Source organism: Pleurodeles waltl, chromosome 1_2 (genome assembly GCF_031143425.1).
Source record: "Pleurodeles waltl isolate 20211129_DDA chromosome 1_2, aPleWal1.hap1.20221129, whole genome shotgun sequence".
In the NCBI taxonomy this organism is placed as follows: domain Eukaryota; kingdom Metazoa; phylum Chordata; class Amphibia; order Caudata; family Salamandridae; genus Pleurodeles; species Pleurodeles waltl.
In genome coordinates, this window is record NC_090437.1 from 925,586,741 (window position 1) to 925,609,646 (window position 22,906).

The 22,906-nt window shown below is 47.8% G+C and overlaps 1 protein-coding gene across 7 annotated transcripts in view; it reads right to left on the reverse strand.

Annotated features, from left to right (window-relative positions):
* The window catches only part of PCM1 (pericentriolar material 1), a 713,620-nt gene that overhangs the window by 18,768 nt on the left and 671,946 nt on the right, over window positions 1-22,906 (reverse strand). For 6 of the 7 annotated variants that reach the window (XM_069200304.1, XM_069200313.1, XM_069200339.1 and 3 more), the window contains 2 exons: window positions 9,109-9,198; window positions 8,891-9,020 (listed from right to left, as the gene is read on the reverse strand). In XM_069200304.1, the coding sequence (XP_069056405.1) occupies window positions 8,891-9,020; window positions 9,109-9,198 (220 nt within the window). The remainder of the gene's footprint in view (window positions 1-8,890; window positions 9,021-9,108; window positions 9,199-22,906) is intronic. The other variant, XM_069200330.1, reaches the window with a different exon arrangement.

A 22,906-nucleotide genomic window follows, 5' to 3' on the forward strand; every position in this document is an offset into this window, starting at 1 on the left:
TAAAGTGCAAAAAAATATAGCTATCTAGGGATGCGGATCCTCCGTGTATCCACGTGCCACAGAAAGAATCTGACTGGCAGGCCTCAAGCTGACAGGCAAGTTGCGGCCACCATCTTGCTTTATCAGAAGCCTATTCTCAGACCCTCTCAGACATTCATGCACCCACTCACAAACACACTCAGACCCATGCACTCACTCACAGACCCACTCAGAAACTCATGCACTAACTCACAGGCTCACTCAGACATTCACGCACACATTCACAGGCTCACTCAGACTCTCACACGCCCACTCACAGACCAACTCAGATACTCATGCACCCAATCACAGACCTACTCAGACATTGACATCCCCCTCACAGGCTCACTCAGACTATCACACGCTCACTCACAGACCCACACAACCCACTCAGACTTGCCCACCCACTCACTGACAGGCTCACTCAGACTCTCATACGTCCACTCACAGACCCACTCAAACTCACGCACTCACAGACCAACTCTGACACCCAGACACTCTCACACCCACATACATACTCACACACCCAAACAGACACTGCAACACCCAAGCTCACACCCAGACACCCTCTCACACCAATTGTCACATCCAGAAAGACAGGCCCTGCGGACAACACTTCAGCCGTGTGCGGCGGGGGCTTGGGTGGTTATGGGAGTTGGCTGGTTATAGGGGCTGGTCACAGGCGATGGTTGGATTAACAAATAGTAAATAAAAAAACTTTTTCTTGAAAAAAAAAACCCCATAGAAATTCACTGAATAGAAACACAGGGTACAGGAACGTTCTAGTTGGGAAGTAGAATATATATATATATATATATATATATATATATATATATTTTTTTTTTTTAACCCAAATAAAACAGATATTCACTTTAAAAAAAAGTTACAAGGATGTAATAGTTAGGTTCAGAATTTACTCACACAGAATCATAGAAATTCAGCATTTAGAGTTATTTCAAGTAACTATAACTTGCACTCTAAGTTATACTCGTGCGATCGCCATGCACTGCTAATTACCCCAGATTACAGCACCCATGACAAATTCTATACAGCAAATAAAAATATCAATGAAACAGCAGTCTAGTGATTGTGCTCTCTCCTCTAAATGTGGTTGCTTTGGGACCCCTTACACCCCACAATTGGCATACTGGTGCACCTCTGTAAGTCCCTAGTGCATGGTACTTAGGTGCCCAGGGCATTGGTACACCAGTAGTCCCCCATGGGCAGCAGCATATATTATGCAACCCCTGGGAGCCCATGCAACTGTCTGCAGGCCTGCAACTGTCTGCAGGCCTGCCACTGCAGCCTGCGAGAACAGGTGCATGGACTCTCACCGCTTGTCACTGCTCCAGGTCTCTGTAAGTAACCACTAACTAGGCCCTCCTAGCCCAGAGGGCAGGGTGCAGGTTCCTGTGTATGAGGGCACCCCTGCATTAGGTGCCCCTACGAACTCCAGTTCCAATACACTGGACTTCGGGGAAGCCATTTTATCCTTGTACTGGCCACAGGTCACTCAACCTGTAGTCCAGCTACATAATGGTAAGTCCAAACCTAGGCATGTTTGCTATCAAATATGTTGGAATCATACCCCAATATTAATGCCAGTACTGTTGGCATGATTCCATGCACTCTGGGGGCTTCTTAGAGGACCTACCAGTATTGCTACTACCAGTCTTCCAGGGTTTTTGGGCAGCCCAAGCTGCTGCAGCCCCTCAGACATGTTTCTGCCCTCCTGCTGCTAGACCAGCTTAAGAAGGGGAAGGCAGAACAAAGGATTTCCTGTGGGAGAAGGACATGTTACATGGCTGGGGATGGGTAGCCTCTCCATGCCACCACCTTACTTTGAAGGGCACATTTGGTTCCCTTCTTGCATAATCTGGTGTGCACCAGATCAGGAACCCCCGATCCCTGCTCTGGCGCAAAACTACACAAAGGAAAGGGGAGTTACCATTCCCCTGTCCATCACCACCCCAGACGTGGTTGCCAGATGCTCCTCCGGGTGGCCACTTGATTCTGCCATCTTGCAAACAAGATCTGCAGAGGCCCCTGGGAGCATCTGGTTGGTCAGGACAGGTGACTGACATCAGTGACCCCCTCTGATAGGCGATCACCTTGCAGAGTGACAAGCCCCCTGTTAGGGCTATTTAGGGACTCCCTTGTGGGTGGGTCCCAACTTCAGCATGCAAGACTCCACCAGGACTCCTCTACATCTGTAGCTTCTGGCAGGAAGAGAATTGGCCTACATGAAAGGGCGTGACCACTTTAGTGAGAAAAGAGGCCCTGGTACGAAGCACCACTTTGTCAGGATGAACAGAGATAAATTGTGGTTTTGAATAAAGAGCTTGCAGCTCACTGTCCGAGCAGAAGGGATGGCTACAAGAAAGGCTTTCTTTAAAGTGAGAAGCCGAAGAGAACATTTATGAAGGGGCTCAAAGGGAACACACATGCGGTGAGTACCAAGTTCAAATCCCACTGGGGCATTATAAACGGGGTAGGCAGAAACATGTGGGTAAGACCCTTGAGGAATCTCCCAATAATGGGGGATTTAAACAAGGAGGGTTGGTCTGGTATTATGAGGAAAGCAGAGTTGGAAGACAGATCACCTTTAAGGGTACCCAAAGCACAGCTCTGCTGGGCAAGACAGAGTACAAACAAAAGAACTTCAGACAGAGGTGCAGATCACAAGAACAGACTTGTGCATCATATGACAAATTTGTTCCAATGACAGGCATATACTGTTTTGGTGGAGGGACGCCTGGCTGCCAAGATAACATTACAGACTTCGGACGGAAGGTTGAAAGCTGTCAACTGCTGGTGCTCAAACTCCATGCAAGACAGCGGAGACTGGACAGGTTCGGATTGAGAAACGTCCCCTGCTGCTATGACAGATGATCCTCCCAAAGAGGCAGTCTGAGTGGGGGATCGATGGCCATGCTTAGAAGCTTGGGATATCATACTCTTTGTGGCCAGTCTGGAGCCACAAAGATTACTTGGGCCCGATCGTTCTTGATCTTCTTGAGAACTCTGGGCAGACGTGGTATAGGTGGAAAGGTGTATAGAAGGCCTGAGCTCCACTTGAGACAAAAAGCATTGAAGAGTGAGTGTCGCCTTGGAAACTCCAGCGTGCGAAACAGCTGACATTGCACCTTCTCTGCAGAGGCAAACAGATCTAACCAAGGCTCTTCCCATTACTGAAAGAGACCTTGCGCCACCTTCCGATGGAGATGCCATTTGTGATCTACTATGCATTGATGGCGGAGTTTGTCCGCTCTGATGTTCAGAGAGCCCACCAGACGTATAACTACCAGGGATATGCCCTGATGTTCCAGCTATGTCCCGAGGCACATAGCCTCTTGACAAATGGTCCACGACCCCCACTACTCTCTGCTTGTTGTAGATCACATGCTGTAGTTTTCTCCATGAACACCTTCATGACTTTCCCTTTGTGAGAGAGAGAGAAGGAACACTTAATGCAAGCCTGATTGCACTGAGCCTCAGAAGATTGATGTGGAGCCCGGACTCCGCCAGAGGCCAAATGCCTCTGATCTCCACCTTACGCATGTGAGTGTCCCATCCCAGGAGATACGCATCTGTCACTACTGTCAGATTTGGCTGGGGAAAGAGAGAGGGCCCTGCTATTGAACCAATCCCAATTCAAAAGCCACCACTGCAGATCTTCTGCAGTTCCCTCCGAGATCTGGACCATGTCGGAGAGATTCCCTTGATGCTGCGCCTACTGAACTTCAGTTCCCACTGCAGAGCCCACATATGGTACCCTATACTGAGTCCAGGCAACACTAAGTGATAGTGAAGAGCTGTCCAGATAGCAAAAGCTCTCTAGGTGTAGATAAAGTGAGCAGCTGAATCTTATCCAGGAGGAATGTAAAACACTTGCGATACCACAGTAGTCAGACAGTAGCTCACTCACAAGAAAGCACCACACAAGTGTTGCAAACATAAACGCTACTTTATTACAGCACTACTACTAGACTAGAATTGGTATATCTCCCATTGGGGATATAAATACACAATATATACACAAAATAACCATCTGAACTAGCATAGACATACACAGGGCCCTATGGGAGGGCCAAACCATATACTAGAAAAGTGGAATGTCAAATAGTGAACGCAACCAAGGTAAGTGTGGTAGTTAGCTAGGGGCTGAGGGCAGACAGAAACACCAGAGGTAAGCACAGTAAGTGTCCCCAGCAACCAGGTGCAAGGTAGTTACCCACCCAGTTGTCCCATAGGCTAACACAGAGAGTAGTGGTTGGAGTTCGTGAAATTCAGGACCCTTCCCAGTGGACCCTGCAGAAAGCAGCACACAAGAGGAAGGATGGAGAGTACCCCTACCCCAGGAGTACCTACACCAGGGACTCAAATGCAGAGGGGAGAAGGGACTCTCTCTGAAGTCAGTGGAAGCCTCTGATTGTCCAGCTGCTGTCAAGACCTGTGGACAGGCCAGTGGAACCCAGGGACGGATTCAAGACGTGAAGGACCTGCAAAGGAAGGGGACAGAGTCCAGCACTCTTGGAGGTGTCCAGGTGGTGCAGGAGGCAATGCCCACCCTCCTGAATGTGAAGTTCCTGCAAGTCAGTGTGAGTAGAAGTCCAGATGAAGGGTCCAGGAGCTACAGAAGATTCCAGGAGTCATCTATAAGCTGCCACTCGATGGTCATTGGATTGCAGGAGGGTCAGTGACCAGCGAGGTCACCAACAAGCACTGGCAAATGCAAGCAAGGGCTGAAGAAATATGTGCAAAGCTTTGGGGACACGCAAGGTCCAGAAGACAATACCCAGGAGGGGGAGTCAGGGCTGGCCCACAGCACGCAGGAAGGCCAGCAGAAGTCGAAGGAGCCTCCACGAGGCGAAGGACACAGGGAGTCACAAGGAGGCCTGACCAGCACAACAAAACAGAAGTCCCACTTCGCAGGAGTTGCAGGACAGGGGCTGATCTTCAAGTTGCAGAGTGCTGGAAGCCAGGGGTTCTTGGCACCTGAAGATCTCCTGGAGGAAGAGTCAACAATCCTTGGCAAGTGCAACAGTCGCAGTGCACAGGGATTCCAGTCCAGTGGCAGGAGTAGGAGCCCACAGTCTCCCAAGTTGGTTAGAAGAAAAGCAGGACCCAGAGGATGCCGCAGACTTACAACCTGGGAGCAGAGTCTTCGGATATCCATGGGACAGCAGACCCAATCAGCTGGTCAATGTTGTCTTGAGAAGCCTGCGGCTGCAGGGGAGTGACTCCTTCATGCCAAGGGAGATTCCTTCGTGCTTCCAGGGGAAAACAGAGTCCTCGTAACCCCGGAGTATGCACAGCCTTGGATTTTGCAGAACTCTTGCAAGATCTGGAGAAACAATGTTGTAGTGGGAGTCTTCCCACCAGAAACAGATGTGTTTCGGTTCCAAAGCAGACCAGCAGCGGTTCCAGAGCCAAGGAGCAGAAGATGTCTTGCACAGAGTTCCTTGGAGAGTCTTTCTCTGCGCATCTGAGAACCCACCCCTGGGGGAACCCTTAAGTAACCCTAAAAGGGGGCTGATCACTTTCAGAAGTGACCAACCTATCAGAGGGGGTCAGGGGTGTAATCTACCTGGCCTAACAAGTCAGATGCTCCCAGGGGCCTCTGCCCATCTTGTTTTCAAGATGGCAGAATCAAGTGGCCACCTGGCAGAGCTCTGTGCGCCTCCATAGAGGAGGAGCTAGACATTGGGGTGGTCACTCCCTTGTTCTCTCGTGGTACTTAAGTGCAGCTAAACCACTAGTGAGCATTTGTCTATATGCCTGTGTTTTTTTAACCAAGTTGTATTCGTATTCTTTCCTTTGTATCTAAATTTAAACTTAAATAACCAATAACCTAACAAGCTTCTACTACATGTACATATATAGCTGCCTGTTGCTAACAACATGAGGTAGAAATCACTGTGGTCTGAATATCAAGGCAATTTGTTTATGATCACCAGCTTTATTTTATTTATGTTTTTTTTTGCAAAAATGGAAAATGTACTAAAGTGTTGCATTTGACAAATAACTATTATAGTTTTGCATCACAACAAAGAACAAGGTTCTGGAAAGAACAAATATGCTTAAGTGTGTAGACTCCAAGTATAGCGTTCCGAAGGGCGCGTGATATCAAACTAGCCCTCTACTTAATCGAGTAATGTTGTCTTCCTGCATAATTGAAAGTGCTATCAAGTGCTTAAGAATTGAGACGGCCTCCCAATGTAACACACCTGTTCTTGCATGAATTTTAAACAGATTATAACTGTGCTTTAAAGGGCAAGTAATGAAGCTTTTAAATCTGCTATAAACAGTGTTTAATTTGTAAACAAAAAAGTGCAGGTGCCCAAAGCTCTCCTTTGAAACACGCGGCTGCTGCAATTAAATTTGAAAGCACGGAATACTGAGGCAGCGTAATCCTGAAACCATCTGGGGCCTCCCTGAGACGCTTTTTCGTTTTTCTCTTTCCCATATGTCTTTTGCTTGCAGTAAATGTTTGAGGAAGAAAAATAATTGCCAGCCCTCAAAAATAGGTGGCGGTGCCTGCACTGGAAACCACCGGCACAAATTAAGCACTATCGACTTCCCTCTCAAAACACACCATTGAAATGTATTAACTCAACCTGCGACCGGGAACCTGGCCCCTGTGTATCATCATTTGACCCAAATACAAGCTTCAGCCTAATGTTCGTGAAACAAACATGAAATACGCTCACACTGACCTACTTGAGGAGAGTAGTGCATGAAAAAACATACAAAGACTTTTTTGAAACCCTCAGTTAATTGACTAGTATTTCCTCTTGATCCATTTAAGCCAATTTTTAACAAAATATTTCTAATCAAATTGGCTCTTCCTTGGAACAAAAATTTTATCAATGAGGACTTCGATCTCTTCCGAACTAACTGACGATCCGACATACCATATACCATGAACAACTGTAACTTCGATCGATTTTGGCCTATCCTTGAATGGCAAATTACCATTCGTCCTTAAAAACTTTCAAGCTACCTAATAGCCTTCTTTTTTCTATAATAACATTGACAAATGGCTTTGTTTCACGTGACTTTAAGGAAGCACTAGCATTATAAGTATTATACTATTATAGTATTATCTTATCCTGATCTATTCCATTTAATTATAGCCCCTTTAACCTTACTCTCCATTGTGGCCAAATGCATGGAACATCATGTAGCAGGGCTTGAGGATTCACAGGTGAAATTTCGCCCTGGTCGTGGCACTGAACTGACACTTACAGCCGCTGCTGATAGCAATTTTGTTCTCATTCTGATTTTATAAGACCTATCAGTGACATTTGACGAGTGACCACCCGGTTCTACAGAAGAAACTGCCTACGGTCGTTATGTCATATCAGGTGATGAAATAGATTGCTTCCTTTTTGTAACATCACTTACAGAGCCACGTATAGATCACTTCTCATCCAGGTCATTGCAAGTCACTCGTGGGGTCCCCTTAGAGCTCAGTAATTTCACCATATATGTTACAAAATATAGATACAACCTTTGATTACGTCTGCAATTATACTCCTATGTAGGCAACAACCCATTTATTCCGCCTGAAGTGCCTGAACGAGCCAGCTGAAAATTTAAGGCAATGCATTTCTAATATCAAACACTAGGTGGTGCAAACTGGCTAAAACGTCATGCCAAGGAGACAGATGTTCAACTAATACGAAACAGCTAATAATAATTTCTAGCTAGTATAACTGGGTCGTCTCCCAGTTGCAGCCCAGGCTGTGAAAAGAGTGGCTGTTAAACTATATAATAAACTGGTGATGGACCCACAAGTATCTGCAGCTGTTACGCCATGCAACTCCCAGAGGAGGAGACTTCAGAACCTTATGTTAATACTATTGTTTTAGATGCAATTTACATTGTAGAATTCTCTCTAGTTAAGCCAAACTCACATTACTTTAATTAATTTTATGTTGGGAGAAACAGTTCCTTAATTCAGTGTATCAAAATCAAGCTGTGGGGCTAGTTTGTCTTGCACCAGGGTTCTCCAGAGGATCATCTCCGCTGCTGCGCACCCTGAACTAGCTGCCAATTAATTACAGAGTTGAGTTAAAACTTCTTTGCATAGTTCATATAAATACTACAACTGCATCGCTTAACTAAAAGGCTCCACCTACATGAGCAATCACAAACATTTCATTCTGCAAAGAAGTCTATGTTGAAACTTCTGCGAATTTGAAAAATATCTATTGGGGGGTGCAGTTCCTTTTGTTATAAAGCTTCTAAGGCCTAGAACTCTCTACCGTTTTCCTTGAAATCTATTGTACCATACAAAGTTCCAAAAGAGACTAACAAACCTTTCTGTTTGAAAACAGATGTCAACTGCCCTACTTCTACAATGCCATGGTGATGTGCGGTTTACCAATTTCATACATGAACATAGTACAAGTCACTAGCTTTGAATAAATCAGAAGCACGTGGCCAACCTGTAAAAAGCAGTATGAATGTCAGTCATTGAAAAAAGTAATAGAAAAAGTAATCTATGAAAAAGAACACCCGCTTAAGCTAGCATGTTCAAAATAATTGGTTGGTTAAAGTAAACCAACAGTTAGCAGAAAACAGTCAGCAATGTGCTAATAGAGACTTTGCCTGCTAATGGGGTGGATCGGGGGGAGGAAAATATCGGTTATGCATGCGTGTCAGCGGGCATTTTTTCTTATTTTTCATAACAATGTTCAGTTTCTTTTCTTTATATTATACTTTGCCAACAAAGCAAGTGGGATGGAAACAAGGTGCTTTAAGAAATATGGGGAAATGTGACTATAGCATTAAGTATTTCACAATCAAACAACTGGCTAGAGCTGTTGATATTATGGTAGGTAGAAAGAGTTAAAAATATTACCAGGCTCTTTCAAAATTCCTGGGTCTCCTGCCAGTTCGGCAGCTATTGGTCCATTTTCATCCTTGGCTAAAATGTCTTCACATATACTATTGCTATGCTCTTCTTCTGCCATTTTCTTTATTAAATCGGTCTTTAGAGAGGGAGAAAATGAAAACTAATCAAATACTAAGGAAGAAAACATATCAAATATATGTATTTTCAAGACATAAAAACAATACCTCTGCCACGTTGAGTTTGAAGGGCAAGTCTTCAACTTTCACAAAGTCATCCTCATCAGACTTTTGACTGTGGTTTCCAGAACCAGTTTCCTAATTAAAAGTAAAAGTAGAATAATTAATGCTAGCTAGTGAAAACATCTATGGCGAAGTCGCAAACAGTTTGAATACAGCGAATGCTTGTACTAAACATTATAAACATTCAAACTCGTGGGTTTAAACAATTAAAGACTGTTCACAAAATGTAAGAAGACATCACCCAACATAAAAAAAAAAACATTCTTAATGGTTCTCGAATACGGAGAAAATCACTAGTTTTATACTTACATTTATATCTATGTAAAGTTATTTGCTTGGAACTACAGTTCTCAGAAGGTGAAGCTTTAATCTTCAAACTTTTAAATAATTCCCAGTCAGGAAGGGAACCAATGGTACTTTGCATACCATTAATAAAGAAATCTGCACCTGTCCATGTGCCCTACCCTTTTTAAAAAAAAATGATGTATGGCCATAATGGTGGAAAGGTATACACCTCACCTCACAGTATATATCTTCAGCTTTTTAGTTTTTCAAGCATGAACAAATGTACTTACCTTCGGTAATGCCATTTCTGGTAGGGACGCTTTCTAACCGCAGATTCCTCACCTTGTGAATTTTTGTAAGGCATCAGACTGGATTAGGAAACTTCACAGCAGTGCTCAGTGCACGTTAGTAGGTGGCATTGTGCAGCTATGCGTCTGTTCTGTCTCACCTCAGTAGTGACATTGGGGCCCCTATATATATATGTGGCACCTCCTCGTGCTGATATCGGTATCTTCTCATCTCTGTCCGCGCCGATGAATGTGGAGCCATGAAATCCAGAGAGTGCAGTGTGCAGGTGTTTTAGGTTTGGCATGTGGAGGAAGATGGCTCTGTATATACTATTTCAAAGTAAGAAATAGTGTGCACAGAGTACAAGGGTTCCCCTTCGAGGTAAGATAGTGGCAAAAAGAGAATTCTAATGCTCTATTTTGTGGTAGTGTGGTCGAGCAGTAGGCTTATCAGAGGGTAGTGTTAAGCATTTGTTGTACACACACAGGCAATAAATAAGGAACACACACTCAAAGACTTACACTCCAGGCCAATAGGTTTTTATATGGAAAAATATATTTTCTTTGTTTATTTTAAGAACCACAGGTTCAAGATTTACAAGTAGTACTTTAAATGTAAGGTACTTCACTTAGATACTTTAGGAACTTTGAATAAAAGCAATATCATGTACAGTCTTTGTAAAAATGGCAATAAGCTATTTTAAAGGTGGACACAGTGCAAAAATCAACAGTTCCTGGGGGAGTTAAGTAAAGGTTAGGTTTGAAGGTAAGTAAAACACTTTACAAGTCTCAAAGTTGGGGCATAGCGAGCCCACCATTGGGGGTTCAAGGGAACCCCAAAGTTAACTCACCAGCAGCTCAGGGCCGGTCAGGTGCAGAGATCAAAGAGGTGCCCAAAACACATAGGCTTCAATGGAGAACAGGGGTGCCCCGGTTCCAGTCTGCCAGCAGGTAAGCACCCGTTTTTTTTTTGTAGGGCACGGGGTGGACAAAGGCACTCTCCCCATGTGGCCAGCAACATGTCTGGTATGTGGCAGGCTGGCAGAAACGTCAGCCTACACTGGAAGTCGTCTATGTTTTCAGGGGGCATCTCTAAGATGCGCTCTGGGTATATTTTACAATAAATTGTACACTGTCATCAGTGTGCATTTATTGTGCTGAGACATTTGATACCAAACTTCCCAGTTTTCGGTGTAGCCATTATGGTACTGTGGAGTTTGTGTTTGACAAACTCCCAGACCATTTACTCCTATGGCTACCCTGACCTTACAATGTCTTAAGATTTTGCTTAGACACTGTAGGTGCATAGTGCTCATGCACATATGCCCTCATCTGTGGTACAGTGCACCCTGCCTTAGGGCTGTAAGGCCTGCTAGAGGGGTGACTTACCTATGCCACAGGCAGTGTGAGGTTGGCATGGCACTCTGAGGGGAGTGCCATGTCGACTTAATCCTTTACTCCCCACCAAGACACACAAGCTGCGAAGCAGTGTGCATGTGCTGAGTGAGGGGTCCCTAGGGTGGCATAAGACATGCGGCAGCCCTTAGAGACCTTCCCTGGCATCAGGGCCCTTGGTACCAGGGGTACCAGTTACAAGGGACTTACCTGAGTGCCAGGGTTGTGCCAATTGTGGAGACAAAGGTACAGTTTAGGGAAAGAACACTGGTGCTGGGGCCTGGTTAGCAGGGTCCCAGCACACTTTCAAATCATAACTTAGCATCAGCAAAGGCAAAAAGTCAGGGGGTAACCATGCCAAGGAGGCATTTCCTTACAGCATGTTATTACTGGACTCTCTGAGTGCATTCTACTTAACTGGAAGGAGGGTTGGTCAATGAAAAATCTGTGGTTAGTGTCTCTACTGGAAAAGTTGTTACCAAAGTACAAGTTACTTACCTTCGGTAACAAAATATCTGGTAGAGACATATTCTAGTTGCAGATTCCTTACCTTAGAATTTTCCCCAGGCGTCAGACTGGATCCGGAGATTTTTCTTCGAGCAATACCCTTGCATGTTGTTAGGTGGTGTTGGTCGCCTCCGCGGGCGTCCTTGGCGTTGTAGTCGCCGTGATGACGTTGGGAGTAGTACATAGACACCGCCTTTCCCCAGTGACGTCAGTTTCTTTAAACGACTTTCCACGCCAAAGTGCAGAGCCGCTAAGAATACTGAGATTGGTGCGCCAGAGCTAAGGACCTGAAGGGGGAATCCCTGTCCCTAGAAATCAGTTCGCAAGCGGGGAGGATGGGTGGACGGTAAGGAATCTGCAACCAGAATATGTCTCTACCAGATATTTTGTTACCGAAGAACAAGTTACTTACCTTCGGTAACGCTTTTTCTGGTGGATACATTAGCTACCTGTGGATTCCTCACCTTATGAATTCTCCCAATGCACCAGCATTCAACGGAATATCTTCTTCCCAGCTCTCCACTTCGACGAGGACGTCACAAATGCACGGCTCTACGCGACTCAGTCTGACATCACCGTGCCAATAAGAGGTCCTCGCCGGCATGCTGACGTCAGTTTCACCCAATTTTTACGTGCCTTTGAGGCGAACAGTTGAAAACCGACCTCACAATAGCTCAAACGAATACACACATAAAACCATAATGATGCAATACAATTATAACCATCATTTATATATATATATATATATATATATATATATATATATATATATATATATATATATATATATATATATATATACTATAAATGTATCCACCAGAAAAAGCGTTACCAAAAGGTAAGTAACTTGTTCTTCTGATGGATACCACTACCTGTGGATTCCTCACCTTATGAACAGAGTCCCAAAGCAGTATGGTGGGTGCCTGGCTGGTCACACCAAGAAATCCTGCAATACAGAACGTGAAAAATGGCTGTCCCTCCTAACCTCCGAGTCCAAGCAACAATGCTTTGCGAAGGTGTGGAGGGACGCCCAAGTTGCTGCCTTGCAAATATCCACCACCGGAACCCCTCTAGCCAGGGCCGAAGTGGCAGACAGCCTTGGTTGAATGGGCTCAAATACCCTCAGGGGGAACCTTTAAAATACCTTGCTACAAAGAATGACCCACCTGGATATAGTTCTTTTATGGACTGCTCTGCCTTTCCTCTTTCCTACATATTCCACGAATAGCTGATCTTCCAACCGAAAGTCTTTTGTCCTCTCAATAACGATCCAAACGATGGAGTCGCTCTTCCTCCTTTGAGGGATGAGCAGGAGGGTAGAAAGATGGCAGGGTAATGGTCTCCCCCATATGGAAAGGAGTGACAACTTTAGGTAGGAAAGCCGCCCTAGTTTTCAGCACCACTTTGTCAGGGAAGAATAAAGTAAAGGGAGGTTTAACACTAAGAGCCTGAAACTCTGACACGCCTAGCCGATGTAATAGCTATCAGGAAATCCGTCTTAAGAACTAAAAATCTTAACGGACAAGAAAGCATGGGTTCAAATGGTGAACCCATTAAAAAAGTTAAAACCAGATTCAAATCCCACTGAGGCATAAGAAAGGGAGTGGGAGGAAATGTATTTGTTAGAACCTAATAACAATAGGCGATTTAAACAAGGAGGGTTGATCCGGAAGGCAAAGAAAGGCTGACAGTGCCACCAACTAGCCTTTAACAGTAGCAACTAGACAACCGTTCTGTGCTAAAGCTAATGCAAACAACAGAACATTAGACAGATGGGCCCTCATGGGATCAATTTGTTTCTTTCCACACCAAGCCACAAATTTTGCCCACCTGCCGCCATAAACAGTCTTAGTAGAGTGTCGCCTGGCCGATAAAATAATATCTACTACCTTTGGTGGGAGAGAGAAAGCACTCAGATTGCCCGTTGAATCTCCAGGCATGTAGGTGCAGGCTATGAAAGGGGGGGGGGGCAGAACCTGCACCTGCGAGAGGAGATCTGCCCTGAGAGAGACACAGAGCGGAGGGCACAGTGAGAGTTGGAGAAGGTCCGTGTACTACATCCTTCTCGGCCAATCGGGAGCTATTAAAATGACCTGAGCCCGATCTTGGCGAATCTTCCTCAGAACCTGAGGAATCAGGGTTATGGGGGGGAACAGCAATCTGAAATGCGTCCCCCAGAGCTCCTTGCACTGGATACTGGAGGCTGCAGAACGAGGGGCAGCGCACATTGTCCTGAGTGGCAAACAGATCTATCCACGGAGAACCCCACAGCTGAAAGATGTGATGGACCGGATCTGGATGGAGATGCCACTCATGATCGGCTGAGAAATGTCGACAGTGTCCGCACGTATTTTGAGCACTCCGGCCAGATGATTCGCTACCAAGCAAATCCGATGGTCCTGAACCCAGGACCAGAGCCGCAGAGCCTTTCTGCAGAGAAGGTATGACCCTACTCTTCCCTGCTTGTTAATGTACCACATCGCTGCAGTGTTGTCTGTCAAGACTTGAACTGACTGACCGTGAAGGGACGGGAGGAAGGCCTTGAGAGCCAGACGTATCGCACACAATTCTAACAGATTGATATGAAAAGTCTGTTCCACCGGAAACCAAAGACCTTTGATCTCCACGTCCCCCAAATGAGCTCCCCACCCTAAAGTGGAAGCATCCGTTACGACTGTGGCCACCAGAGAGGGCAGTGAAAACGGCCTTCCTAGAGAGAGGTTGCCGTCCACAGCCCACCATCATAAATCCGCTGCAGCGTCTCTGGAGATCGATATAGACTCCCTGAGATCCCCTTTGTGTTGAATCCACTGCCTGTGGAGGCACAGTTGGAGAACCAATGTGCATGAGTGACCAACAGAATGCAAGAAGCGAATAGACCGAGCAGGCGTAGGACCTTGGAGACTGGAACAACCGCTCCATTTTGAAACATTGGAATCAACGCCTGGATGTCCTGAATCTGCTGAGGTGGAGGATAGGCCAGATTCAATGCTGTATCCAGTACTGCCCATATGAACAGGAGGCGCTGCAAGGACTCCAGGTGAGATTTGGGCACGTTTATCGAAAAACCCAGACTGAACAACAACTGAGTTGTCATTTGCAAGTGATGTAGCACAAGCTCAGGAGACTTGGCTTTGATCAACCAATCGTCCAGGTAAGGGAATACCGATATTCCCTTCCTTCTGAGAATTGCTGCAACCACCACCATCACCTTCCTGAAGACTCGAGGTGCTGAAGTAAGACCAAACGGAAGGACCGCAAACTGGTAGTGTTGCAACCCCACCACAAACCGGAGATACCTCCTGTGCGACTTGAGAATAGGGATATGCAAGTAAGGATCCTGCAAGTCAACAGAAACCATCCAATCCTCTTTGTTCAATGCCAGAAGTACCTGCACTAGAGTCAGCATCTTGAATGTCTCCTGTTTGAGGAACCAATTCAAAATCCTCAGGTCAAGGATTGGTCTCAATTGACCATCCTTCTTGGGAATCAGGAAATATCTTGAATAACAACCCTGACCCCTTTTTTCCTGCTCTGGAACCAACTCCACTACACCTTTTGATAACAGGATTTGAACCTCCTGCTGCAACAACAGGAGATGGTCTTCGGAACAAAACGAGGGACAGAGTGATGAGAGGGGGGGGGAACTCCTGAAAAGGAAGAGTATATCCTTTCCTCACAATATTTATAACCCAGGAGTCTGATGTGATTACCTCCCACGCGCAGAGAAAAAGGCGTAATCTTACCCCTACAGGAGAAGTATGGCTGAAAATGGGCAGAAAACTAGGGCTGCTTCCCTTGTTGTTGTCCTCCAGAGAAAGAGGATGATGCAGGGTGCTGCTGGGTGGCCTCTCTTGTCCGAACCCTCCCCCGCTCTCTAAAGGACCAATATGGGAGGCTGGTAGGCTGTTGGACTGTGGTCTCCCACCATAAACGGCTGCATGCCCAATCCCCCTAAATCCCCTAAAGGACTTGAAAGGGGTTGTAGTGGAAGCCTGCAGACCCAAAAGACTTTGATGTGGCCACTTGTCCTTAAAGCGCTCTAAGGCAGAGTCAGCTTTAGCACCAAAAGGCTTTTCCTCAACAAAAGGCAAGTCCAAGAGAGTAGACTGGACATCCGAAGAAAAGCCAGAGGACCTCAACCACGCATGCCTCCTGGTAGCGATAGAGGTATCCATTGCCCTGGCCACCGAATCTGTAGAATCCAGACCAGATTGGATAATCTGTTTAGCCGCCGCCTGAGCATCTGAAAGGAGTTCACCAAATTGTCCTTGCATCTCCTGTGGCAAGTCTGGAATCATAGCCTTAGCTGTGCCAATCAGGGGGTGCACATATCTATCCAATACACTGGTAGCGTTTGCTGCTTTGAGAGTCATACTACAGGAAGAAAAAGTCTTCTTCGCCAACTGTTCCTTTCTCTTGGACTCCCTGTCCGAAGGAATCACAGGGAAGGAGCCTGGTGCAGACCGTGTGGAACATGAGGCGTGAACAACTAGACTCTCCGGTGTAGGATGTTTCGCCAAAAGTCCTGGATCTCCAAGAGCCACCCTATACCTTCTTGCCACATATCTATTGACAGCTCGGGACAACACAGGCTTCCTCCATACTTCTAAAATAGGCTCTGTAAGAGCATCATTAAATGGGAGCAATGGTTCTGCTGAAGCCGAAGAAGGATGCAGCACCTCAGTTAGAATATTAGTTTTCATCTCCGCAGCAAGCAACAGAAGATCCAAAACATTTGCCGCCTTCCTGACCACAGTATAGAAAGAGGCCGCTTCCTCTGTAAACTCCCCTGGAGAAGAAAGGTCCCACTCAGAGGAAGTGTCTAGCCCACTGGCTGAGTCAAGTCCTTGATATTCCCCCAAGGACTCCGCAATCTCTCCTTCCTCCAGCAGTTGTCTTTGGTAATCCTACTCCTTCAAAAGCCTTAAAGCTTTTCTGCGTGACCTCAGCCTGGCCTCTAAACCTTGGTGTCAACATTGAATTAGCAGACGTCGATGACACCGGCTTCAGGACTGAAACATGCGGACCAGAAGAAGAAGGCTGACTATGGTTCAATCCGGAGCCATCCGGCGCCGGAGCGGATCCCATCGGCGCCATGGTCACCTGAGGCTCCGTCATCGGCGTCGACTGATAAGGTGATGTCATCGGCGGCGCAGGTCTGTAAGGCAATGTCATAGGCGCTGCAGGTCTTTGAGGCAACGTCATCGGCGCCGAACCTGTACCCTCAGCTGGATAAAAGGGCATAAACGGTGCCGCCTTGTAGGGAGCCGGGGAGCCCAATGTAAATGTCAAAGGACCCGTGGGACCAGCCGGTGCACCAGCAGGTGCCACAACATTAAACATACTAAACATGGCATTTAAAAATGCCGCCGGATCTGCTCCCGGAGCCGGGAAGGTAGGATACCGCTGGTCTCCATGCTGCACTTGCGCCGGCTGAGCATCTGAATCCTGCGCCGACTCTCTGGAGGCGCGACCACCTCGAAGACCGACAGCGCCGGAGAAGCCTGAGGGCTTTGAGGCTGTGGAGCCACAGTAGGACTAACCTCCCAGGTCACCGTCTAGATAGAGACCTGGACCTTGAATGGCTTCGAGCCGAACGGCGCTGAGAGTCGTGACGATGTCGCTTCTTATGTTTTTTCGACTAAGTGTGAGAAGATGGTCTATGATGGCTTTTATGTCCTTTCTTCACCTTAGCCAAAAAATAATTTGGCTTCTCTATCCTTCAGCGCCTTTGGATTCGGGCTCTGGCAGGATACACACTCCTTGACGTCATGCTCAGAACTTAAACACCAAAGGCAATCGACATGCGACCCCGCACTCCCGACAAGGCTTAAACCTCGGCTTCCTAGGAGGAGACATTGTAACCAGAAACAAGATTGTAAGCAGAAACAAGATGGAACACCTTCAACAGTAGCAAGAGCTAGGAGAAAACCGTTCGCATCGAAGGCATGTAAAAAAGGGAACTGACGGCAGCACGCCGGCGAGGACCTCTTACTGGCATGGTGACGTCAGACTGCGTCGTTTGGAGCTGTGCAATTGTGACGTCCTCGGCGACGTGGAGAGCTGGGATGAAGCTTTTCTGTTGAATGCTGGTGCATTGGGAAAATTCATAAGGTGAGGAATCCACAGGTAGTTGTATCCATCAGAAGGTAAGTAACTTGTACATCTGATATAGACTTCTAGTTGCAGATTCCTTACCTTAGAATAGATACCAAAGCAATGCCATCCTCAGAGGTCGGGCTGCGAACCAAGATCATGCTAGGAAGTTCTGCAGGACTGAACAACCAAAGTAGCTGTCCCGACAGACCTGACTGTCAAGGCAGTAGTGTTTAGCAAACATGTGCAGGGACACCGGCATAGCTGTCTGGCAGATATTCAGGACAGGAACTACGCGTGCTAATGCAGTAGAAGCAGCAGTTGCTCTGGTGGAATGAGCACGCAAGCCCTCAGGGAGTTGCTTCTTGGCCAAAGCGTAGCACATTTTGATGCAAAGAAGTACCCATCAAAAGATGGTATGTTTTTACACCCCTTCCCCTTTTTTCGCACCCACATACCTGACAAAGAGTTGATCGTCCACCCGGAAATCTTTAGTACGATTAAGATAGAAGGCCAACACTCTTTTTGGGTCCAGACGGTGGAGTCTCTCCTCCTCATGAGAAGGATGTTGGGGGGGGGGGGGGGGATGTAGAAAGTAGGCAGGGTGATGGACTGGCCTACATGAAAAGGCATAACCACCTTTGGAAGGAAGGAAGCTTTAATGCACAACATCACTTTGTCAGGGTGCACAGACAAGTATGGAGGTTTAGACGAAAGGGATTGAAGCTCACTCACCCTGCGAGCAGAGGTGATGGCAACAAGAAAGACAGTTTTGAAGGTGAGGAGCCATAAGGGAAAATTGTGCATTGGCTCAAAGGGAGTACACATTAAATAAGTAAGGACAAGATAGAGGTCCCACTGAGGCATGATAACTGGAGTGGGAGGAAATAAATGGGTTAGGCCTTTTAGGAATCTAACAACAGGAGATTTAAAAAGTGAGGGTTGATCAGGTAACCTAAGGAGGGCCGAAATGGCAGATAGACACCCTTTAAGGGTGTTCAAAGCAGAGCCCTGCTGGGCCAAAGAAAGAATGAACAAGAGAACTACAGATAGAGGGGCAGAGAAGGGATTAACAGGTTTGTTGGTGCACCATGCCACAAATTTAGTCCAACGACAGACGTGTACAGTTTGGTGGAGGGACGCCTGGCTGCCAAGATAACATCGTAGACTTCGGTTGGAAGATCAAAAGTTGTCAACTTGCGCCGCTCAATCTCCACGCATGAAGGCGGAGGTTGGACAGGTTCGGGTGAAGAACCGTCCCCTGTTGCTGCGACAGAAGAGACGCCTGAAGAGGCAGTCTGAGTGGAGTATCGATGGAGATGCTCAATATCTCTGGATACCAGCCTCTCCGTGCCCAGTCCGGAGCCACCAACATGACTTGGGCCCGGTCGTTTCTGATCTTCTGGAGAACTCTGGGAAGAAGTGGTATAGGAGGAAAGAAGGCTGGAGTGCCACTCAAGACGAAAAGCGTCTCCGAGTGCCACCTTGGAAACTCCAATGCGCAAAACAGCTGACGTTGCGCGTTCTCTGCGGAGGCGAACAGATTAACAAAGGCTCTGCCTACTGCTGAAAGAGACCTTGCGCCACCTCAGGATGGAGATGCTATTTGTGACTGGCTGTGCATCGACAGCTGAGTAAGTCCACTCTGGTGTTGAGAACCTGCCAGATGTTGAACCACCAGGGTAATGCCCTGATGTTCCAGCCATGTCCAGAGGCGTAGTGCCTCCTGACAAAGGGTCCAGGACCCTACTCCACCCTGTTTGTTGCAGTACCACATGGTGGTAGTATTGTCCATGAATACCTGCACTACTTTCCCTTTAAGAGAGGGAAGAGATGCTTTCAACGCAAGCCTTATCGCCCATATAGAGCCCAGGCTCCGCCGGAGACCAGAGGCCTCTGATCTCCGCCTCTCTCATGTGGCCACCCTAACCCAGAAGTGACTCATCTGTCCATATAGATAGATTTGGTTCGGAGAGGGTGAGGGATCTGCCGTGGACCCAATGTGGATTCGAAAGCCACCACTGAAGGTCTTTCACAGTCCCCTCCGAGATCTGGACCATGTCAGAGAGATTCCCCTGATGCTGCGCCCACTGGAACTTCAAGTCCCACTGCAGAGCCTGCATATGCCATCTGGCATGTGCCACTAGCAGGATGCGGGAGTCCATGAGGCCCAGCAGCCTCAGAATCAGTCTCACTGAGACCCAAGATAGAGGCTGAAAGATCGGAATCATAGCCTGAATATCTTGGGCTCGCATTACGGGAGGATAAGCCCGAAACTGCACTGTGTCCAGAACAGCTCCGATGAAGGTGAGCATCTGAGAGGGAGTCAGGTGTGACTTTGGCATGTTTATAGTGAACCCCAGCATGTGCAGGAGGTTCGCCGTAGTCTGAAGATGGTCGACGACTTTCTGGGGCGAGTCCACCTTCAACAGCCAGTCGTCAAGGTAGGGGAAGACCGATACCCTTAACCTGCGCAGATGAGCTGCAACCACCACCATCACTTTGTGAACACCCGAGGGGCGCTGGTAAGGCCAAAGGGGAGCATGGTAAACTGAAAACGGTTGTGACCTAACACGAATCGTAGGTAACATCTGTGGGCAGGCAGAATGGGGATGTGGAAATACGTATCCTGCAAGCCCAACGCTACCATCCAGTCTCCTGGGTCCAAGGCAGACAGAACCTGAGCCAGGGCGAGCATTTTGAATTTCTCCTTCTTGAGGAAGTAGTTTAGATCCCTAAGGTCTAGGATAGGACGTAAGCCCTTGTCCTTTTTCAGCACCAGAAAGTAGCGGGAATAACAACTACAACCTACTTCAGGCATAGGGACCTTCTCTATAGCTCCCTTGGCCAAGAGAGCTTCCACTTTCTGGCGGAGAAGTGCCAAAGGATCCTCTCGGAGGTGGCTGAAGGATGTAGGCATGGCTCGTAGAGCAGGTTTGAAAGGGAGGGAGTAGCCCTTTCGAATGATCTGCAAAACCCACCAGTCCGTAGTGATGGATTCCCAGTGGGGCTGGTGAATCATGCCATCAACTGGATGGGAATGAGGGGACGGACTAGGAGGGTATGGAGGCTGCAGTGGGGGCAGAGGTGGACTGGACAAACCCCTGGTTCCCTGTCCGACGCCCATGTGGGATTCCGCTTCCCTGGCCACGCAGCTGCTGGACAACATAGGTGGCACGGTGACTGGGTGGAGGACGCGACAGGGAGTTCCTTCCATGGTCACGAAAGGGGCGAAAAGCGGACTGCAGGTGGCGAGGGGCAGATGAAAGACCGACGGGCAGATGAAAGACCAAGGGACCGAACCATAGCCCGGAATCCTTGAATCTCTCCAAGGGCGAGTCCCCTTTGTCTCCAAAGAGACAGGAGCCATCAAAGGGCATGTCCATGAGGGACTGTTGAACATCCCCAGAAAAAACAGAAGTACACTACCAGGTGTGGCATCTCAAGGCCACGGTTGTAGCAACCGATCTGCCCAGGGAGTCGGTCGTGTTCAGCCCATAATGGATTGTGAACTTGGCCACATCTCTCCCATTGTTCATAGCTAGGGAGACGATAGCACAGGCCTCCTCCGGTATCTGCGGCAGGACTTGCGCAACCGTATCCCACAAAGAGTGGGTATAGTGGCCCATAAGGCATGCAGTGTTCACCGGCCACAGCGTGAGACTGGAGGAAGAAAACAACTTTTTACCAAACTGTTCCCGCCTTTTTTATTCCCTATCCAGGGATGCGGAAGAGAATGCGCATGAATAAGAGGAATCCTGGATGACAAGACTCTCAGGCGTGGGGTGTTGGGACTAGAATTTAGGGTCATTCTGAGCAGGCCGATGGCCGCGTGCGATAGTCCTATTCACAGTAGCCCCTGTGTTGGGTTTCGACCAAGTACCCAAAAGGACATTGGTGTGGGCTTCATTGAACGGCAAAAGGGGTTTGGATGTGGAAGCCCCTGGCTGAAGCACCTCTGTCAGGAGATTGGACCTGACTTCTACAGTAGGAAGGTCAAGGCCAAGGATCTCCGCTGCCCTAGTGACCACCATACCATAAGTTGCTCCCTCCGATGTAGCAACGGTAGGAGGAGACAGCATGCCAGCGTCTGGATAAGTATCCAGACCACTGGCGTCGCTCATTTCCTGTGCCCAGTCCATAGGTGGGTCATCCTGGTATTCGTAAGGGTCTAGGGACCTTCAATCCTTCCTGAAGTTGTACCCATAGAAAAAAGGGTCAGAATCCAACCTGGGGTAAATAGGCCCCATCGAAGACCAAGGCGGCGTCGGCCAATGCCACTCCGACAGAGTTGTCGGTGGTAAGGATCGTGTCGACGTCGATAGTGGGCACTATCGACGATGGGAGCGTCAACAATCGACCCAGCGCCGAGGAAGGTCTCAGTGGTGCATCCGGCGCAGATCTGCGAGCTGATCTGGACGGGACCTCGGTGGCCGGAGCCGAAGGTGCAGAACCTGAAGTCCCTTATCGGGGTCGGTCCGCCCAAAGATGAGGCGCATATCCTGATAGAATTCTTTAAGTGGGGCGGGGGTCGGTCCGGGAAACTCAGGGAAGCGCGGAGCGGACCCAGACACAGGCTCTGAGGATGGAGGCCTTGAGCGCCGACGTTCCTCCCACGTCACATCAGCCGAGCGACTGGGCGAAGTCGGAGAGCGAAGGGACCTCTTCGGCTTCTTCTTTTTCTTACCTGCACTCGAAAAATTTTAAGACGACGAGTGGTGATGGCTCTGCAAACGGTCTCGAGACCTTCCTCTCGATCAAGACCAGGACTTATGCCGAGTTGAGTGCCGGGCCACCATGAGTTTGAGGGACCACTCCCTCAAGGCCTTTGGGTGTATGGCCTGGCACTCAGAGCACGTCTTTGGGTCATGGTCACGCTCAAGACACCACAAACCTGATGCGGATCAGTCACCGGCATCATGCAGTGACCGTTCTCGCACGGCTTGAAACCGGTTTTCGGGGACAATTCAATAAGAGACCAGGGTAGCTCTCTCCGGATAAGTGTGTGGCGCAGAAAGAAAAGAACTGATGTCACTGCGTGAAGGCGTTGTCTATGTACTACTCCCAACGTCACCACGGCGACTACAACGCCAAGAACGCCCGCAGAGGCGACCAATGCCACCTACCGACGCGCATGGGTATTGCTCAAAGAAAAATCTCCAAATCCAGTCTGATGCCTGGGGGAAATTCTAAGGTAAGGAATCTGCAAC